Source organism: Thunnus albacares, chromosome 1 (genome assembly GCF_914725855.1).
Source record: "Thunnus albacares chromosome 1, fThuAlb1.1, whole genome shotgun sequence".
Classification (NCBI taxonomy): domain Eukaryota; kingdom Metazoa; phylum Chordata; class Actinopteri; order Scombriformes; family Scombridae; genus Thunnus; species Thunnus albacares.
The window spans coordinates 19,927,643-19,949,123 of NC_058106.1; the positions used below are offsets into that span (position 1 = coordinate 19,927,643).

The 21,481-nt window shown below is 40.7% G+C and overlaps 2 protein-coding genes across 4 annotated transcripts in view; both read right to left on the minus strand.

The window, feature by feature from the left end:
* furina (furin (paired basic amino acid cleaving enzyme) a) overlaps nt 1-2,966 on the minus strand; it is an 85,129-nt gene extending 82,163 nt beyond the window's left edge. Inside the window, exon 1 of one of the 3 annotated variants that reach the window (XM_044348008.1) lies at nt 2,475-2,966. The gene's annotated coding sequence lies outside the window, so the exon portion shown is untranslated. Of the gene's footprint in view, nt 1-1,921; nt 2,119-2,139; nt 2,427-2,474 lie in introns of those variants that run through there. The other 2 variants (XM_044348035.1, XM_044348019.1) reach the window with 2 other exon arrangements.
* Nucleotides 2,967-5,834: 2,868 nt separating this feature from the next.
* On the minus strand, nt 5,835-20,631 carry LOC122986391 (stereocilin). Its single transcript, XM_044357630.1, has 29 exons — nt 20,538-20,631; nt 19,294-20,424; nt 18,724-18,748; nt 18,033-18,615; nt 16,344-17,231; nt 16,186-16,248; nt 15,967-16,092; nt 15,597-15,763; nt 15,324-15,510; nt 15,069-15,184; nt 14,396-14,528; nt 14,085-14,267; nt 13,591-13,629; nt 13,333-13,509; nt 12,906-13,055; nt 12,232-12,290; nt 11,936-12,059; nt 11,706-11,788; nt 11,469-11,604; nt 10,634-10,836; nt 9,958-10,048; nt 9,686-9,857; nt 9,315-9,484; nt 8,877-9,032; nt 8,637-8,779; nt 8,171-8,319; nt 7,832-7,929; nt 6,164-6,311; nt 5,835-5,956 (listed from the first exon to the last, which is right to left on the minus strand). The coding sequence occupies exons 1-29, from the start codon at nt 20,629-20,631 to the stop codon at nt 5,868-5,870; spliced, it is 5,883 nt and encodes a 1,960-aa protein (XP_044213565.1). The 3' UTR covers nt 5,835-5,867.
* Nucleotides 20,632-21,481: the final 850 nt, after the last annotated feature.

The window sequence follows — 21,481 nt, forward strand, 5'->3', positions numbered from 1 at the left end:
CCCGGCACTCCTCTCTCCAACTCCCACTCAAATTTCCACCGTTGTCTTCCTTCAACTCTCAGGAGATTTCAGAGTGAGACTTCTCTTTGAGCGAGACTTGGTTAAACACAATAACAATCAGATCGGATCAAGCAAAACGAAAAAGACAAATGTTTTATTTCTCTGTATGGTCCTTTCCATAATGTTGTCAGACACTTTTAATACCAAACTAAGTCTGTCAGTAGTGAAAACAAGCACGTAGTGGACGTGCAATGACAGAGTGCAATTGCCCCAAAGGATTACATTGCAGCCCAATTCACAGCTGCCAGCTGAATATTGGACCAGTTTCAAAATTTCTTGTCCCCATTAGTCACTTAGACACAGAAAGATGGGAAAATAGGGTCCTGGTTGAAAAAAAAAAAAATCCCAAAGTTTCCCTTTAAAGGCTTTTATTCAAGCAGTTAAGATAAAACTGAAAAACATCTTTGTGTTTACACCTCATTTGCCACATTATCTGCCCTCCTGAATAAAGAGCTTTAATAACAGGAGTGGATTTTAACTCCTCTCCAAGGTTTTTACTATTATGCTTTTTAATTAATAAAAAATAATGCATCCCTGCTATTAAGATTCAAGGTTTTGAAAGTGCCTAACCACCACGACAAAACATTTTATCACTGTGGTTGTTCCGCAGTTGTTCACAAAATATTAAGTCCATTTTGCAATCGTCTTCAAAACCTCTCTGAGGTTTAATGGGCTGAGTATCAGGTAGGCTAATTAAGCTTCTTGCCAACAACAACAAAAAACTCTTATCTGTTCTTCCTCATTTTTCTGCTACATTTGTTTTGCCCAAACTTTGTCATCTAACTGTCTTCAGGGCTCCTGCAGCAATGTATAAATAACTAATAATAGTAATAATAATAATAATAATAATAATAATAATAATAATAAGTTTTCCCTTTCAAGGTTCAGTTTCTATGAATTTTATTAAGGAGCTCGCCTGGTAGGACACTGCTTCCTCAACTCTAAGTTACTTAAAATGTGATTGTGCAACAAGCAAAGTGACACACACTTGTGCACTGTGTGTTTTTTTTCATCTGGTAATGTTACGTGTAAAAGCATGCAGGGAGTTCAACAACCTTGTTTTAGCTGTTTATCCATAATGATCAGCGGCTCAGTATTGCCTCACCGGAGAGGTATAATTACAGTGTTAGGTGCACTGGAAATAACAACACAAGCAGGTCAGTTCCCATAATGACACGCGTGCGCACACACACACACAAACACACACACCTTTCCAAGCAAAATCTTCTGTGACAACTGAATAGCAAAGGCTCAGTTACACTTTGAAACCTCCCAAAAGATGCTTTTCACAGACAGCTAGTATTCACATCAATCCAGGTTATGTTTCATCAAATAAGAAAGGCACAATAATCCAGCACAGACTTCACCTCAATAACAGTCATTAAACAACTCATATGACACACTTACACCAATAACCCAACAGCAGCTGTGTTTCAGAGATCTGCAAAGATTACTTGAGATGTCAAAGTTCACTCCTGAGGAGTCTACGAGCCACAGCGTCTATAATCACTGATATATCTGAGTAAAATATCCAAAGTGAGACAAAAGTTGCCTCTCAGATGCTTGTGGTGACAGCAACACGTACTGTGCTTTAAAAAAAGAGGGGGGCAGCTCTGCCTGTTTGTTGGGATCAGAGATTAACAGTACAGTTCAGGAAGGAGGAAAACTTCTCACGCTCAGGCCTCTCACGACAAATACTTTCATGATTATGGGCTCAAGTTAAGTTGAACGGGTTGAGATAGATCAGCTGATATGGAGAACCCTTGTGAGTTTGCGGTCGGTTGACTCACCTCACACGCTATAAGTCCGTGACAACAACAACAACGACATTAAGAACAACAACAACAACACGTAGTCATACTTTGGCTCTGAGCGGCGGCTGGAGCAGATCCGATGATGACTCCTCTCTCCTCTCTCTTCTTTGACAAATATGTCTGAAACTGTACCGCGCCGTGATTAACGCAAACTTGACACCGCGGTAGGCTGCCCTACTCCGTCTCACAGGTGCCTCCCCCTCTTTTTTTATTTCCTCTCCTCTCATCCAACCCTGTCGAACATTTCCGACTGTCACTTACTCACATTTTTACTACTCACTCCGACCGAGCATCAAGAAGAGCAACGCGATTTCTTGTCTGTCGCCGCTACGCAGGAACCACCACACAAACCGGACGCAGCGCAGTCGACGTCACCTCGGCGTGTGTGTGTGTTAGTGAGTGAGTGAGATCCCCCCTTCAAACCGACACACACAACTGACAGCAACCTGGATCAATACAACATGCCGTCCTGTCTTGTCCTAAGCCAGCGTCCCGGTTGTACCGGAGCCGAGAAACACGACAAACTCAGCAGCCACGCACCCGAAACAAGTCTAAATACGAGCCGGAGCTGACGAGAAACTTACAAACGGCTGAACTTACCAGCTTTCTCTTACATCCTGCTCGACCCAGCTTGTTGTTGTCTCACACCGCGGCGTTAGAACCGACGACGGCACGGCGACGCGACTGAAAAATTGATAAGAGGGAATTGCTGGTTATAAATAGTCATGATACCCCTCTGGTGTGCCGCTGAGTGGTCCGTACAAGCCCCAGGAAATACGTCACGGCTGTGGACAAAGTGGATACGTTACAGCAACACCTACTCACGAGCAGCGGCGCTGCCGCAGCGCCACCTGCTGGTCACCAGCGGCACTGCAGCATAATCCTCATACTCAGGCTGAGGTTCCAGCTTCCATACAAGACATATACACTTATTTTATAGTAAAAACACTCGAGCTGCAACGATTAATCGATTACTTGATCGATAGAAAATTAATTGGTACTATTTTGATAACTGAATAATGGTTTAAGTATTCTTTTTCAAGCGAGAATACCAAACAGTTGCTGGTTTAAAGGACGGTTTCACAGTTTTTTGAGTCTGTCTTAAAACAACAATCAGGTGCCCAATTGAACATTGAAATAGTTTTTTTTGTTCTTGCCATAATCATTCCTTCTGTTCATAATGGCCATTAGAAGATCCCTTCATAATGCATTTACAATGTGAGTGATGGATCCACAAACCCTCCCTCTTTACAAAAATGTATTTAAAAGTTTATCTGAAGCTAATATGAAGCTTCAGCTGTCCAAATGAGTCAAATCAAGTAGATATCTTTCAATAGTACAGTCTTTTTAGTGCCAACATCCCTTTTTGTTAGTATAAAAACTTAAAACAACTATGTTCTTTTTACCTGAAAAATTGTGAACCTTTAAGATTAAGAATTTGTTGCTTTTCTTGGCCTTTTTGCTTTTTACATTACTGTAAATCTAATAGGCTGTTTTGATGTTTTGGACTGCAGGTTGGATAAAATAAGTCATTTGAGGATGTCACCTTGGACTCCATTATGGGTGTTTTTCACCATTTTCTGATGTTGTTTTAACAAAGTGATTAATTGTGAAAACACTGTAAAACGCTTATTGTGTGGCCAGTAAATTCCGACTGTATGCCAAGAAACATCATCTTGATTGAGAATGTTTTTGTTGCTGGTACAGAGACAGTGATAAAATATCTTTCTCAGGGCCAAATTTACCTCTTTGGGGATTTGGGCAGAAATGTGCTTTGGGCACCTATTGACCTCCACACATACCTCCCCCGCTGTGTAATGTGTATGTACTATGTCCCCTACAAGTTTTCACTCGGCACACTGTGGACTATATACGTGGCAGCTTCATTATTTACCCCCAGCTGCTGGACTAATATGACCAGAGTAACAAGCAACTTAAGAGCAACTCTCAAGTGATCACATGATTAGTCACATGTATGCTCAGAGAATGAACAGCCAGTCACACGTATAGACTGACTCCACATCTACCATGAAAAAAACATCCTTACAGTTTACTCAGTGGTCGTTCTGCAAGAACATATATAATTAAATGTTTTTAACAGTAAATTTTACTTAAAACAATAATTAACATGTGAAATGAACAACAATATATTATATTTATGATGTTTGCATGGACAAAAAAGGATATAGGAAATTGGCTAAAATGGAAACAGAAGTCTGCTGTTGGTAGACGAGGTACATCAGAGAAATCACGTAATAAGGACAATTTAGTACCAGACTGACATAATTGTAGACAATAAAGATGCTCAGAAACTGATTGCAAACAAAATCAATGCCAGGTTTTTTTCTTATTTGTTTGCATCCCTGATAAATATAAATTTAAAGAAGAAAAAGTGGTGTAACATGCTATCAATCGGTTAAATCAAATACAATATGTTAAAACTACTCTTTTCTTAATTATACTGTTTCAACGTATCATTCATTAAGACCAGTTCTATTCTGTACAATCACACAGAACAATAGAGATACACTCTGTTTCTGTGCTGCAGTCATACTGGATCAGGATCTACTGTTAACACACCTCTGGAGCTTGTTTATATTTAACAGCATTTTTAAGTAAAAAGAAGTTTGATAACTTGCTTTTACTCTTAAGTTTGTGACATTGCATAGAAGTGAAGGATCTTCACATTTTCACCAAAGTCTTAAATTTTTACTTTTAGAAGTTTGATAAATACAGGTTGTGATCTCAGGTTTCTGTATGTTTGTGATCATTTGATTTAACACTTAGGAATATGCACCATGTGAGTACAATGCTGACTAAAATGATAAAAATGAGTGTTAAAGCTAGATTTTTACACATGGCTCCTGCACAAGACAGGGTCACAACTTAAGTTTGCATATGTTACAGGGCCTGTCTTGATTGATATTGTACTTTAGAAGCACTTCTGCATCCTCCTATATGTCACTGAGCCTGTCCCTGCATCCCACTGCAGAACCTGAACTACAGACCAAAGCCTTCATTCACCTGCAAGGTGGTTTCTTCTTCAGAGTCATACTTTGTCAATTGTTTTTGGTAATCTTCAAAAGATATTAAGGCACTTTAATGTAAAAAAAAAAAAAAAAAGGGGTTTTTTTATGGCCTTAAAGTTGTCACAGATTATTTGTTGTTCTGATCCTTAAACACACAAGTGCTCAAAATCTTAAACTGTTGATTCAAACTGACAGACATTTAAACTAATAAAGATGACTTTTACTACACAGTACCCCATCTCAGTAAAACAGTTGCACAGGTGTTACTGAGCTTTCTTCTCATCCAGAATTTAGTATCAAACTGAAAAAAAGGAAAATTGTTATATGCAGGAGCTTCAGGAGGGATTATTAAATCCTCAGATATTGTTCAGATGTTCATTTTTCCTCCTTATTGTTCCATTTTTGTATTTTAAAAAAACATTCATATAATACATGATATTCTTAAGTATACCAAACATTATAGACCTCAGTGTCCGTAGTTCAGGGGAAAAGAGTCAGGATTTTTACTTTTTACTAGCATTTTATCCTCTTCCAGGGATAAGCAAAATGTTTTTCATGGGGATTATCCTGCCATTGTTATTCTTCTTATTCTACATTACAGACTTCGGCGTCATGGTGTAGTTTATGCGATAAAATATCTCGAGCTTATTTGCTTGGTCTCACATCTTTACATGTTTGGAAAGCCTTTTCTCCTTTTAAATAAACACAAGTCATCATGCTGCTTCTTCTGGCTGTTCTAACAATATTATATTGTATATATTGCACAATAATATTCACTGATTTACATATTTCCAAGCTGATAACTCACATAAAAGTGAAACATAGGCAGCACAGCACAATCCAGAGCACAGTAAATTAAAGGTCCGAGGCACTGAAGGAGCAGAACAGTTCAAATTATTTATTTGAAGTACAAATATGATGATACCAAGGGAGGTCAAGGGGCAATTAAATTTGTTGCAGCATTTTAAATTAGTTGCCCTAACAAGAGACACAGAGCCAAAGAGCGTAAAGTGAAGCTGTCTGTGTTCACAGCTGCTGGAGCCGAGTTTCTCCCTGTTGAAGCAGAGGAACAGAGCATTTATCATCGACTTATAAACATCATAAAAATCTAATTGGTTGCTTAGTAAAAACAAATATTACCATAATAAAAAAAATATACGATCACAAACACTTCGTTGGATAAATAAAACAGACTTATTATGTATGCAGGAGGTTAGTAAAGGAGGTTTTATCACCATCATTTTTTTTCTAAGAACACACCTCTCAGCTCCAGCAGCACATCTCCTTCATATCGAGCTAGTCCAACGGCATGTCTCTGCTCGGTGTCCAGCTCTGTCCACTGCTCCTCAGTGACGGCCCACGCCTGCTCCGCACTCAGCCACGACAACTGAACCGCACTGAACACCACCTGCCAGACACACATCCAACACAAATACTAAATAACTCCTACAGGACACTTTGTCATTTGAAGGCAGGCACTCTGGGAGAAGAGACAATTTCCTTTTTGTCATAGTATTTTATTTTGACTTTGACACATTTAGAAAATTCACATATTTACTGTAAAAATTTGGAAATGTATGTTTATTTCTCTTTTTTTCAATTGATTAAAGCTGAATGTAGATTCCTGTTTCAGTTTATTGAGTTAAATAATTTGTGATTTACAGAGAAATTTGGCAGAAGTTACATTTCATACAGTATGTCATGAAAATGTCCCACTTTATGTATTTTATTCCTATTAAACATCTCTATAAATTACCAGCTGTTATTATGCAGAAAAAAATGTGTAAAATTTGGTAGCTACCTACAAATTATACAATTTTCAAAAGTTAGTTTACATATTTTCTTAGAAAACTGCCGCAAACTTGCTACAAGAAGCCAATTTCATGGTAAAAAAAAAAGTAAGATATCTCATCTTAGTTGTAGTAATAGGCCTTTTCACAACAGATATTATGACTTGTCATAGTATGGTATGCGCAGCTGTTATAAATAACTTTAACGATGATTCTGCTCTATTTAAATGTCCTTGTAAGCCATGACAGCGTGACAGTGAGCCGGCATGCTCAATACCAGGACCCTGAAACTGAAGCAGCTAAATGGAATTCAGCCATCATTAATTTTATCATTTACACCTGTTCTTAAGAGGCCTGCTGATTGAGTTTTCCTCCATCCTGAACTGTATTGCAGTTAATCTCTGCTTCCTACAAACATTTTATGAGACTATAGCCGTGTTAATATATAGTACCACCTCGGCTTGACTCCACTCGACTCTACTCACTTTTGGTTCCAGGTACTTTTCAGGATTTTGTTCTCCATTGCAGATAATAACGCCTCAATGTAGCCAGATGTCATAGCGACACCGCGTGACACTGCTGTGATGTCATCTCCAATGTGACACACACACAGGAACAATGAAGGATATCGAAGAGATGGTGTTCTTGATTCTCATTACTTGACTGTTTGTCACAGCAGGAAAAGACAAATTTAGTTTCAGAAGAGGCTGAAGGCAGCAAGTCAAAAGACTGCTGAAAAGAAACAGGAGAGTTTTGTGTTTCGAGTAGTCCAGTAATTTAAAAACATCTCAGCAGCTATGGTAGCTTAGCTATTTAAAAATGGCACATTTGTGCTGGATGTCCCATGTCACACAAGTGATGATTCTAATAACGATTCTCTCTGACCAATCAGTGCTCTGCAGTCTTTCACATCCCTTTTAGTATCGGCTTAGCTTGCTTGGAACCTTGACGGAGGTGATACAAAAAAGATACAAGGTACTAGCCACAACTTTTGCCCATGGAAAACTAAAAAAGAACGCTTTTGAGCTTTTTGAGTCGAGTTGAGTCAAGCCATACCATGCAATGAAAAAGCAGAATTTAATTTCTATAGAATCACAATAATTGAGTAAATAGCCCTGAAATTATAGGTGAAACTCACCGCCATCTTTGTCGGTGGGATCAGGGCGATAGTTTCAGGGGTGATTCCCTCCACTTGTTCTTGCACCAGAGCTGACAGCACTATGTCCTCCAGGCCCGCTGGAGAAGTTTCACAAACATCGTAGTCAGATAATTAATGTTTCTCATATCAAAGTTTTCCTAAACTTTTCCTGTTTCACTCTCAGGTCTATACCCCTGGGGAGATTTCTTAATTGTACCGATCCATCCAAAAGCTGTCATTTCCTTCTCCTACCCTCCTCACTCTTTGAAAAAACAATAAAAAAAAAAAGCTGATCACACAAAAAGTTTGTACCCCCAGGCATATTATGTTCCACGGTACCTGCCAATGTCCCAATTTCAGTAAAAACTTCTGGTCCCCAAGCACTGACTGGACCAAAGGCCTCAGGTCTGGACAAACGGCTTGTCAATGCCTCCATCTGCTGTTCTGTGCATGGCAAGGACATCTCCCGCAGGAACAGGACAGCCATACTGCAGTTTCAGAAAAAAAGATTGAGGACTTCATCCTCCACTGAGGATATGCAAAATGTTTTCAGCAGGTTTGCGTGGCTAAGAAATGTGCACCAGCCTTCTGTTAGCATCTGTTTGCAGGTGTATGTGATAGCAATTAATTTCTAAAACAACACAGTAATCATTCTGTAATACCATAGGAAGAAGTTTTATTACTGTTTCTAGAAGTACTAAAATGTGCTGAATGTCAGACCTTTTTTATACTTTTTATAGCCACTTTTGTAAGTGTTGTTACACTGGAGCAAGATGGATAATCATACATTGGGTATTTGACTGACCTGAGGTTGTAAGGGTTTAGTCTTTTGATCTCTGAGGGATACAGACCACAGATCAGATGGCAAAATGTTGCCAGATCAACAACTGATAACTGCTCTACTTTCAGTTTGTGCTTCCGCATTACTCCTAAAATCACTGCTCTCATCTGAAAAGTCAAAGAGGAACATTAAAGACACATTAATAGACATATTAAACTCTTCAGGTTTCTCTCTTTGACTTCAAGCTTCAAACTTCAAGTTTACCTTTTTAGGGCTCCAGTCTGTCAGTGTCCCCAGATGTGCCAACACACCCAGGTCAGTGAAAGTGATATCATGCAGCTCTCTGTCTCCAATCTCAGTCACCACTGAGCCCAGAGCCAGCACCTGATCTGCTTTCAGCTCTCTCACTGGACTGAAGGACTGGATTGGATGAAGAACCAGAATATGCTTCAACCATGATATTAGAACATAACTCAACTTTAAATTGGACAGAACTCCTTTATCACAGGTCAGAATTTAAGGAAACCTGAAGGGATGATGCATGTAGTTACTGACTGAATGAGAGGACATGTTGTATTCCTCCCAGTGTGGAGGAGAACAATGTGTTTATGCCTTAAGTGTGTCAATAACATCAGACAAATTTAAAACATCTAGAGCTAAAAGTCTCTCAACATGCTGTGGTCTTTTGCAAGTTTTACAGACCTGCCTGAGTTTCACCCACAGTGCCCGGCGCTGCTCAGAGCTCAGTGAAGCATCCTGACCAAAATCTTCTACACACAGTTTCAGGTCTTCCTGTGACATGCGGCTTAGCTGAGTGGACGTCCATGCTGAAGGGAACGTTCCTCTGATGTCAGCACAGCTTGGAACCGGCACTACTTGAAAAGACATCAGTGGATTCAGAGCATGATACAAACAAAATCTTACACAAATAAACAATTCATACTGACATTTTTGGTGCAATTATGACAGTCTCTGGTAGGACTACAACACATCAGCTGACCTATTTTTCAGTATGTACATTTAATTACACAAAGTTTAGTATTACATGAGCACTGAAAATGAAAAGACTGAACTTTTTGCCCTCCTGCTCCGCGCTTTGACAATCCCTCGCATGAGACTCTGAGTCTGCTGACTCTGGCGATGTTGGTCCATACACCGGGTCTTACAGACTCCCCCCACCACACTGTCCTCCCAGAGCTTTTGAGCCACCAGGACCTGCTCCACTGTGTCTTTATTTAACACAGTCTAAACAGGGGGAAACTCATATTATATACTCATCTTAGAAAAAAAGTTAAAGTAAAATGGAAAACATTTTTAGCCTGAATTGATGCTGTAGGGTGCTTACCAGGGGGATGGAGTGCATCTGCTTTGTTGACAGAGAAAACACCAGCCTGCCCAAGTGTTCAACATCTCCAACTTGCCATTTGGACGGCTCCCTAGCAAACAAGCACACACTTCTTACCATTACTGCTGCTTTCAGTCGAGTCCATTTTTATTTGAATAAACCAAAATCACAAATCATAAATTTATCACAAGGGGCTTTAATTTAATCAATGTCTAAGAGTCAGACTGCAAATGCAATGCTGGAATTTTCCGATCATGCATTTTATGTATTTTAGACTGCATAGAAAACTACTATTATTCTACTATAATACAATAACAGCAATTATAAATCATGATTTTCTCCCTGGAATCAAAATTTAAATTTCTAAAACATTAACTCACAAGCCACCCTCAGCTTGCAGCCAGTAATTCAACATTTGTTGTTTTATTTTACTTTCATTTTAAACATTTGTTTTAAGAAAGAAGGCCAATATAGACGATAGTAAAATCGTAAGTCTGAAATATCAGAAAATTGCAAATTTACTATTATAATCCTATCTGAGGTTGTTTATAGTTGGAAATGTGTCACCAATAGACAACTTTTTTTAATAATGGTTATACATTTTTTAAATGAACCTCTTGACATATTAGTGACCCAGGTTTCATAACCAGGACAGCTGTTAAGACTCCTCCTTTACCCCAACAGGTCTTTCTGAGTGAGCAGGGCACTGATATCTCTCAGAGCCTCTTTAGGAAGGCAGAAGCTCCTCATCTCCTCCAGCCGCAGAGCCAGAGCACCTCTATCCACCAGAGCCAAACTGTCCTGGTCCAAGAAAGGCAGTAAAGGCCCCAAGAGGTCCAGAGTGTTTCCATCAATCCTCCCCTCGGCCTGAGAAGAGCCCTGTAAAGCACCACATACAGTACAAAAAGCAAGTCCCCTTATTGTCAATCATTAATTTTAGGGCAAAGACTTGTTAGTTAATGTAAATGCAGCGTTAGTTTAAGTTTAGCGTTAGATTCAGTTTAGGTTAAGGCAAGTAGTGATTATGGTTAGGTTTAGGGTAAGTCTTAGGAAATTAAGCCTATGTAAATACCCCAAAAGTGACTTAGACGAAGTGTGTGTGTATGTGTGTGTGTGTGTGTGTGTGTGTGTGTGTGTGTGTGTGTGTGTGTGTGTGTGTGTGCGTGTCTGACAAGCCAGAACCAACAAATGTGGTTCATTCTGTCCGTCCCATTAATGTGTTTACAAATCAAACACATGACTCACCACCACTGACGCAAGCCCTAATTTAATTCAACCAGAAATAGTATCTCTGAGTTTCAGTTTGCCCTGAATGTTCATCATTTTAATTACCCTGAGGTTCATTTAGGATCTCTACTTAATGATCTAACTTAATGATGTTTATAAATTACCTACAACAACTAGTTTGAGATCATACTTATCATCTTTACTTCCAGAAATGTGTCAAGTGTTCATCATGTAACGATATACAGTAAATATAAAATAAATGATAGCTTATGATGTTGTATTACCAGTTCAGTTACGACCTTCTCAGCTAAATTTGTCTGCTTGTAATGTGGCAGTCTGAGGAAATCAGCAAAATGTGCCTGGATGTGGTCCAGAATATCTCTGAGGGATGTGTTAGAGAGGTTCTCTATCATCGTCACTCTGGAAAAAAACAGAGCAGAGATATAAATATAGTTAATATTGGATTAACTGTGAAATATTAATATAAAGAGCAATTTACATGTTAATAAGGAGATACTTGCGGTAATGTTGCAGCAAACCAAGAGCTCAAAGCGTCAAGGTCAAGTTCAGGTTGTTTCCTCAGTTCCTCCGTGATACATTTTCGCTGGTAACACAGCCAAAACACATCTGAACTTGTTAGTATTATGGAAACATTTATGTACATGTAACCCTGGAATATAATAAGCAAAACAGTCTAATGAGTCGAGGCTGCGTAACAGAGTTTAGGGGTGAGGAAGTGTGTGTTCCTCACCAGAGCGGGCCTCATGCCTCCAGGCAGCACGCTGACGAACTGAAGCAGCTCTGCAAAATCTGTGTCATTGCTCCAACGCCTCAATAAGTCACAACTCATCCCACCAGCGATATGACCCAGGTCTCTACAAGTGAAAGAGAAATCATCATTTAAATTGTTTATTGAGTGATTACTTAACCTGAAAATGACAGTGACTGCGTCTATTTATTTTGAGTTTTCAATTCCATTCGCAGGAAGGATGACATTGATTAAAAGCATACATCTGAATCTTCTGCTGCAGTATATGTCCAACTTACCTCACCATCTGGCTGGTAATGTTTTTAAAATTGTGGATCCTCTTGAACAGAAGTTGAGCCTGTCCAGAAAGAAGAAGTGTCAGGTGTCCTTCACCTTAAAACTAATAATATTTTAATCAAATAATCTTTACTAATTTGTTGTAATTGAAGCCCCGTCACTGGAAATCATCTAAATTGAATGTCTCTGCTAATTGCTTAATATTATAGAGACACATAAATTCAACACTAACCACTGAAATATTTAACTTTAGAGTTATTTAAATATAATATTTTAGGTTTAATATACAGTGTCACAATATATTTAAGTACTAAATGAAAATCTTTGTTGATTTGACTCAGGTCTTGTTAGGCCAAGAACAGGTGGTGAAAGCAGGCTAATACACACTTGGCTGTGACAAAGTCCCTTTAAGGTAGCCATTATTAATTTATGCTACACTCCTCCACACCATTGTACTACATCCAAACTAATTAGCTTGATGGCAGCTGATGCGTATGGAGTATTAATGTCCTGAAAGGATCATTTGAAGCATATCCAATGAGTTGCAGATTAATGTGAGTAAAGACTGAAGGTGGTAACATTTTCTTCCTTTTCTAGAACTGGGCACCTGTTGCTGTCATATCAATATAAAGCTAAACAGCTCTCAAAAAAAAGTAAGTTGAAGTAAAATGTGCACCTGCTGTGGCGACCAGTTTATGTCTCGGTACAGGTTTATATCTCTCAGGATGTTTTCTCCGTTTAAGGTCTCTCTCAGCTTCCTCAGAGGGATGAATGGTAAAAGACAGATTACCTGCTGAGTGACATTCTGCAGGTCTCTGTGTAAAGCCTGATGACATATAACAAAAACACAGACAAATTTAACCAAAAAGACATTAAATTAAACCTTTCTGGTAACTCTAGAGCTCAATTAGAGCTTCTTACACAGTCTATAATTGAAAACTGATGATGTTGAATTTATCATCTTCTAAAACCTCTCCTCCTCCATTGTGTCTTCTACTCAATGTGTGACAACTAAATGAGATTCACAGCAACTTATCAAGGACGGATGAACAGATAAGAAAAGTGATAGCCGATGTACTGAAGGCAGACAATAGCACCGTCACCTCCTGCATTGCATTGTATAGCATGGCTCTATGGCCAGGCTTAAGCTCAGTTAGCAAGGCTCTCCAACACTGGCAGTGGGCAGTTTCACTGATCTCAGGCCACTGGAGGTCTCTCAGCACAGCAGGGGAGAGACCAGAGTGCAATGGCTTCAGTCTGCACAGTTTTTCCATGGTCAGCTGGCAAGGAGAGGAAAAACACAGTGGTTAGAGTGCAGCTGGCTAGAAGTCAGCAGAAATATTTTGAAGACGTCTACTTACGTTGGTGTCCTTTAAAATCTTGGATAACATTTGAAAAGCCTGAGGAAAGTATTTAAATGAAAATTAAAACTACAGAGTGTTTTAAAAAATTCCAGTATTTGAGGTAAAGGTCACATATTTCATCAATCATCTTCTTCATATCTTTAGAAATTGTTGTCTATTAATCGTTGGCCTGCAGAAAATATTTCTATCAAGGCTAAATATTCATGATGCATGATGCATTGTAGAGCTCTATGTAGTATCTTTGAGAAAAGACTGATGATGCATTGATTGCCTTGACATTTCTTAATCAAAAGTCCAAACTTTTGACTGGTACTGTACATTTACAGTTACACTTGAAGTCAGTGGACATGTGAAAACAAAAGAAGACTCAAATCTAAATGTTTCAAAATGGTGGAGGAAATTCAACAACTTCACACAAGATAAGAGCATCAGTAATCCACATGTGAAGATAAAAACAAAGGTATGAGGTTGCAATGGACTTTCCTGCTGACCTGTGCTGGAGAAAATCTGTGTAGTCCTGGTTGTGAAAGGACTTCCAGGAGTTGTTGTGAGGGGAGTGACAGCAAGAAGGGAGCCCCTAACTGGGGTAAGAGACCACTGAGGGCAAACAGCTCTGGAGGAGCCATGCTGCTGGCATTCAGGCTCTGAATCGCTGGTATCAACCAAGAGGACAGCTATCCAAGAAACACAATTAAACAGAGCTAGTCAGACATAGTCCAGAACAACACAAAAGACTGTAAGTGAGGATAATAATGGTATAAAGGATTTTCTGTAGATGTCAGTAAGACCATGTGCCCCTCACCCTGCCAGTGGCACTGATGAAACCCTTGGAAATACACTGAGCCAGCTGCTGCCAAAGAGCAGAGGACAAAGCTGAGTCCTGAAGAACTGAATGCAGCTCAAGTGGATCCAAGTAACATGCAAGGACTCCTAACCTGCAAAAAGACATTATCCTTCACTTTTCCAATCATCAGATCAAAAATGAACTTCAAACATAAATCACTTTTTACAAAAACAAAGTGCTTCATGTAGAAATGAATGACTATTATATTATATAATTATTTAATGACTTAAATATTGAGCTTAGAGCAGAAATAATAAACCATAAACAATGATAAAGATATAGTGTTAAAAATAGATTAAATAGAATTGATTGATAAAGCACCACGCACCGATACCTTACAAAATCTGCCCTGATTCATCAATACCAACAAATCATCATCTTGGATCTCAAGACATAACCTCTGGGTTCGTAAGGGGTCATGTTAAAGGAGCAACACCTATGTCATGTGTGTTTTTGACAATCAACCTTTCAGTATCTGTTTAAATACAGTACAAAGGCCAAATACAAAGCAACATTCAGACAAGGACTGAAGCTCTGTACCTGTATTATCTAATATTTTGGAAACATATTGGCCTTTCAGTACATCTCACTCATTATAAAAATGGACAAATACGGACTGTGTAAGTCCCACCTCAATATATCATCACCAGTCAGATTTTTCTTCTTGGTGAAAAGTGTCCGAAGCACGTGGCGCCCCCTTACACCATCAAGACTGCTGTTGCTTAGCAACTCCATCAGTGGAGTAAGCTTAAGGAAACAACAGAATTCACATCATTCACAAACTATTTGCTGTAAGAATCCCAATCAAAGGTTTTTTTTAAATTACCTGAGCACATCTGAAATGGCTGATATCAGCAAAGGAGACTCAATGAAATCGCCTTCTAACCTGTTGTGATGTCAGCTGCTGAAAATGACTGACTGGGAGGTAAGGTAGAAGTGGGAAGATGGAGCTCAGGAAGTATGGTGGCCATGTAGGGACATCACCCACCACGCTTGACTGCAGGAGTCTCTTCACAAAGGCCTTTTTTTGCAGCGACTTCATCCCTGAGCTGTGGTCACGAATAGCAGTCAGCCTTCAGAGCAACACAGAGGAAGTTAGCATCAGGACACTGACTAATTTTAGATTGAATATGATGATATGTCGGGTCAGCAACTTTACACGCTGTCGTTGACTATCAGGGAGGCTGGGAAGCTCATGATGTCAGATACAGACATGAAGGGAATGAACTGAGACAGGTCCACAAACAGTTCTGGGGTCACTCGGGGGAACTTATGAATAAAGGCAGCAGTCATTGTTTCCATGGCCTGCAACTCTTTTTGAGAGGCCTGACAGAGAAAACAAAAGAGCAGGACAGAAATGGATTTGTAATAGTAATATAGTAATATTAAAAATTTGTCTGGGGTAGAAGAATCATAAGAGATCATGTTTTTTAATTTCCTAAATCAAGTAACTAAATAAAAAAGAGGAAGTGTCACTAACATTATTATTATATTAATTGAGGTGTTATTTAGGGAGTTTTTGAACAAACCTGGCTGGTTTCGACTTGCAGCTGATCCCAACTTTGATGCATATGGGAGAGAAATCTTTTAACTGCGTCCTTTTCAGCAGACATCACAAGAGTGCGAATGCTGTCTCTTGGCATCTGGAGGTACTCCTGGTGACATAAAATGACTCACCTGAATATAAAGTTTAGTGAGCTGATCTGTGGTGGAGAGTTAAGTGTGAATGTGGCTGCACAGCTCAGTACCTGCAACAGAACCCTGAGAGCAGATGAGTTGTCGTCCCGCTGAATGAGGTCCCACAAGACGGGCTGACATAACAGCAAAAAACAAGTCAGTCACTCCTTGTTGTGTGTGTGTGAAAGAGTGTTTGTGTATGTATACATGTGTCAGTCAGCTATCTTACACTGAAGCAGCTCAGCAGGTCCTCTTTGAGAGTGGTGTTCTGCTCTCTGCGGAGGAAGACCCCCACAGTGCGAAGGATGCTCATGGAGGCTTCTGGCTGCAGCACGGCCCAGGATGTGTTGTCAAGGAGACTGGAGAGGAGGATGGCCTGACCCAAACCTTGCCTCGCCTCTCTTTCCCCCTCATCCAGACCCGAAGAGAGGCCTACCATGAAGTCCAAGACTCGTAACACATATCCAAGTGCCACTAAAAACCCCTCATGCTCCCCTCCCTCAACCTCACATACACTCAACTTGTGTAAGACCTCTACCAGCAGCGGGGCAGGGTCCACACACAGCTGCGATGTGTCAAACTGATATGGCGCAGGGAGCATGTCAAAAAACCTCTGCAGGAGGCACTTCCTGTCCTCCAGCTCTGCCTGCAGATCAGCACAGAAATCAGCAAATTGGGGCATCATTCTCAACAGCTGATGGTAGAGTGAGGCGTTTAAACAAATGTACTCTCTCAATCCATGAGTATGCCCACAGAGCTCCAACAGGGTGGAGTTGATGAAATGATGCACAGCCCAATGCCTGTACTGACAAGTATCCTCAATGGTGTTAACCTGGGAGAAGTTGTGTAATTTGGAGCAGTATGCTGCAGTCCAGCTGCCTTCTGGCAAGGACTGGTGTGAGTCTGGAGACTCTCTCCCACACAAAGCTGAGATAAGGGCAGAGTTGTTGGGCAGGAAGCAGTGTCTGAAAGCCTGGGCACTTAGTGACCTGCTGCCTAACTGAGACAGACAGTTCTCGTCAAGTCCTGGACTTCCTATTGCCTCACCTGACAGGTGCACACACAACTCGTCTATACTTGTCTGGTTAAAATAATGGTAGTTCTTTGTCACTGCAACCTGCAAATATGAAAATCAGAATAAATTAAGTACATGAAATACAAAAGAAACAAGCAATGTACAAATATATATATATGCAGCATGTCCTCAGATATTCAGCAAAAAGTTTGCAGAAAGCACTATTTAAAGAATAAGGCTGGCAATTTTCTATATTTTTCTTATTGTCAACAAATCCCATGTGCAGAGCCAAACCAACAATGAACTCATCCTATTTACAAGTATTGTGCATCTATCCCTAGTCTGTGCCATAGACCTCTGTTGTTGTACAAAAACTAGTAAAAACACTTCAATGAGCCACATCGCTGCACTGGGTGACATGTTCCTTCACCCCTGAAGTGTATGGGCACAGTGGTTTGTTTAGAAAGGGCTCCAAAGACTAATAATAGCAATCACATTTTCAGTCTCCAGAGAGTAGTTCTGTGTAAGGCAGACCATGCCCATGTATGTGCAGCGGCGCACATGCAGACAGTGCAGAATGCAGACAGTTCGGTTTATAGTGCTTCACTAGCTTGTTGTGCTAGATACCACAACCTTACAAAGTCTAGAGGTTGTGATATGTAGCACAACAAGTGAGCGAAGCTAGCATTGATGTGTTTTTTTAATAATTTTTGGACAACAATGGAGGGCTATGGTACAAAAGAATAAGATATATCAGGCTTTGGATACACACACAATACTTGTAAGTAGGATGAGTTCATTATTGGTTTGGCTCTGCACAAGAAAAATATAGAAAATCGCCAGCCTTATTCATTAAGGCCAACTAATGGCAGGTGTTCAATCATCAAAAAAATTCATCTTCACCTGATGTGCTCTCTGCAGCCAGAAAGAGGAGTTGGCACACACTGTGTTGTTGAATTCATGGGCAAAGAACTCACTGCACACATGAACCCAAAGAAAGTCCTCCTCAGCAGCAGACAGGTACCAAGCTGCATCAGAGCATGTGGCATGCAGGTCGAGCCCCATATCAGCCACTGCAGGGTTAACTGACCCGTTCTCCCCTTCAAACAGTTTACAGTAGAGGAACACAGTGAAGTTGGAGACGCCTGTCAAGCCTGGGATGGATTCATTGCACGCCGCCTCCAGAATTTCTGCAGAGGTGGAGTACTCCATCTGTTTCTGTTGGTCGCTTTCTCTCATTCTCCCTGGTTGTGGCTTGTGGAGCTGGGTGTTGACTGGTGTAGTGGCGAGTTTATGAAGGCGTTTTCGTTTGGAGATTGTTTTGGAGGATGAGGCTGTTCTAGGAGTTGAGTGGGCAGGTGTTTGCTGGGACCTGAGTTCATCTCCTTCAGTGGAGGGGCAGGACAGGAACGGGAGTGTGCTTGGAAGACCCTGAGATCCAACGCCCAAAGCCTGGGAGTTCCATGTCACATTATGTATTATACCCCTACATATACATGGACAGATGTGAATAATGATGGTTTGACTTTGCGAACAATTTACTGCCAAACATGTAAACTGCAATGATCTAGAATGTAATGTTCCTATATCTTACCATAAGATCAGCTGTCTCAGGTCACCTTCAGAGAGACAAATGAAAAGCAAATATAAGCAGTAAATCAAAGTGGATGAGAGGTGGAAAAAGCAATTGGAAGCACCTGCAGTACACAACTATACCTGATGCAACAGTGCTGCTCAGCTAACAAAGCTCAAGATATAATGTTACTGACATCAATGAGAGGATAAAGAGATTAGTCGGGCCACCAACAGATGCTGTCAGTGACCAGGATGATTATAAAGATTTTAAAGCAGTGTCAGTCACTGTCACTTCTCTCCTGCATCTTTCAGGTGAAACCAGGGCCAAGCTTACAGTATGAGGATCTTTACAAAGAATTTGCTTTGTGAATGACATTAAATACAATCTAACCTAATTATGCTTCTTTTTTTGCAGATTGTATGCATGAATGCATTTAACTTCAACATGACTGACAGCACCTGTTGTTCTGTGAGATGAGCCGGAGGGGGCTAAATCTTGAAGGGTGCCACACTTCAGCTTTTTTTCTAATGATAATGAGTTCTTGTGATTGTGCAACAACCGCTGAGCACAGATGCTCCACATACTCACCAACAGTGCATCGTCCCTGCGCGTTGGGCTGTGGCACGTCCACCAGGGTGCTGACATCATCGAGCATGGCCATGGTAACTCGTGACACTTTCTTCCTCAGGTTACTGTAGACAGAACTACCTACTCTATGCAGGAGGCCTCTTCTTAGCCCATCCAAACTTTGCACAAGAGCTAGATTTTTCTGTGCCAAACGGCCTCCTCTCTCACCTCCACCTGAACGTGATAACACTTGCAGGAGTAAGCTTTGCATGGAGTCTGGATCATCCTCTGTGGCCATCATATCTTCCAGAGAGGCATTTCCCAACAACTCGTCCTGCCTCATGGCCTCAGGAGGCAAGCTGAAGGGCTTTAAACGTCCAAATGCACTTGAGCCCCTATTGTGTTCAGCACCTTCCCCCGCTGGATGTAAACTGACCACAGGCTTCCAGTTGCGTGTTTCTAGGAAACGCAACAGCTGCTGAAGCCAGCTGACACTGAAGGCACAGTCACTACGACCCTTCAATGCACAGATGAAGCCCTGCAGGCCTGCACTGGCCTGGCCATAGGTCCCACTGACCAGAGCCTGAAGTGCAGCTTCTAGCACAGCACTCACTGTCTTCCAGTTCTGGGATAAGAAAGTCAAAAGAGGTCTATGGGGCTGACGCTCTGATAGAGAGATCAGACTCTGCAGCAGTCCCAGGAGCCAGTCCCAGTGCGGACTGCCTCTCAGGGACAAAAACCAGTCCTGCACTCTGACACTTGGTCGGGGCGGCACCCTGCCGTCCCACTGGTTCAGCGCAGCACTCCCCTCAGACTGGAGAAAGAAATGCAGCACCTTTTCCCACAGCTGCTCCTCATCTGGCTCCACTGTCGCCTCCTCTAGCTCAGCACCCATCTCCTGGAGGTACAGAGAGATGTTGTAGAGGAAGCCAGAGAGACGATGTCTGTCAATTGGCTTGTTTAGTGAAGGCAGGCTCTTGCTGGGAAGTAGACCGAGTGTTTTTAGGCTCCCCATAATATTTCTCACCCAAGGGTGTACAGGCTGCTCCTTGCTGGTTTCTGGAGGAGTATTCTGAGGACTCCAACCACCTCCTTTGCTCCATTTTGAAATGAGCTCCTTAAAAATGGCATCTCTTTGGTCCTGTTTACCTCCTACTGAGAGAGTCCCATTAAAGACCGCTAGTGTAAGAATTATTTAATAAACACATGTAGTAATAAAACACATAAATAATGTGCTTAATGATGCATTTTGGTGGTGCACTCACCTGTCTTCTCAGAGGATCCTTGTCCCAGTAAAAGAGCACAAACTATGATGCTTGTGAATCTAAGAGTGGTCATCTCTGGCCCTTTCTCTGCCATCTTCATCTCATGCCAGCATGCACAGTGACACAGTGGTGTCACATCCTCCTCTTCAGGGTTTTTTTTTTTCCCTATTTATTTTTTTAAAAACGTTTTAACTCTTTGCCTTTTTTAATTTTCAGTGATGGGATGGACCCAAGGAGAAACATATCTCACTGAAGAGGGGAATTAATTAAACCTTAATGACTGGCTACCACATCATCTTACCAACTTCACTGCATAGTTAATAAAACAAGCACCAGTAATGTACTTAACTTATAAAAAACTATAAGATGATTATAGGAAGGTCAGACTGTGATGCTGAAATGGAGTAGGAAGAATGAAAAGATGTTTAATGTGAGGAAAGACATTTATAATCCATAAACACACAGTTCTGATTCTTACAGAGATCACAGGTTCACATTAACAGTCAAGAATACATTTGTTTCAGTTCATTTGTTTGTTTAAAACATTTTTATGTACATTTTACATGTCATTGATCAATTGCAATAATGGAAATAAAAGAGGAAAAAACTATTTTTAGAAACTCACCAACAGTTACAATCCATTCATTTCTGTGCGAATCCTTTCAAGTTTTTGCCAGCATCTCTAACCAGGAGGTAACAACATACTCGGAGCTGACCTCTTTCTGAGAGGCACTCTCTGTTTCACCATCACTCCGACTTTCTCTACCTTCCACTCTCTCCTTCTGTACCCCTCCCACCTGTGTCTTCTTTCTCCCTCTGTGCTTTTAGCTGTTTGGGGCACTTGCTATGTTGTCTAGAGTAGAGTAGAGTTGAAGCTTGGCTTCATATTTCATGAGATATCTTGCAGTGCTCAAGTATGGTAGTTGACTATTTTCTATCACAGT

Coding starts and splice junctions, on each gene's coding strand:
- LOC122986391 (XM_044357630.1), bottom strand. CDS start 20,631: ATGGCAGAGAAAGGGCCAGAGATGACCACTCTTAGATTCACAAGCATC. Junction 13,510..13,590: donor AGATTTTAAAGGACACCAAC/GTAAGTAGACGT, acceptor TCTCCTTGCCAG/CTGACCATGGAAAAACTGTG. Junction 9,485..9,685: donor GCGGAGCAGGAGGGCAAAAA/GTTCAGTCTTTT, acceptor CTTTTCAAGTAG/TGCCGGTTCCAAGCTGTGCT.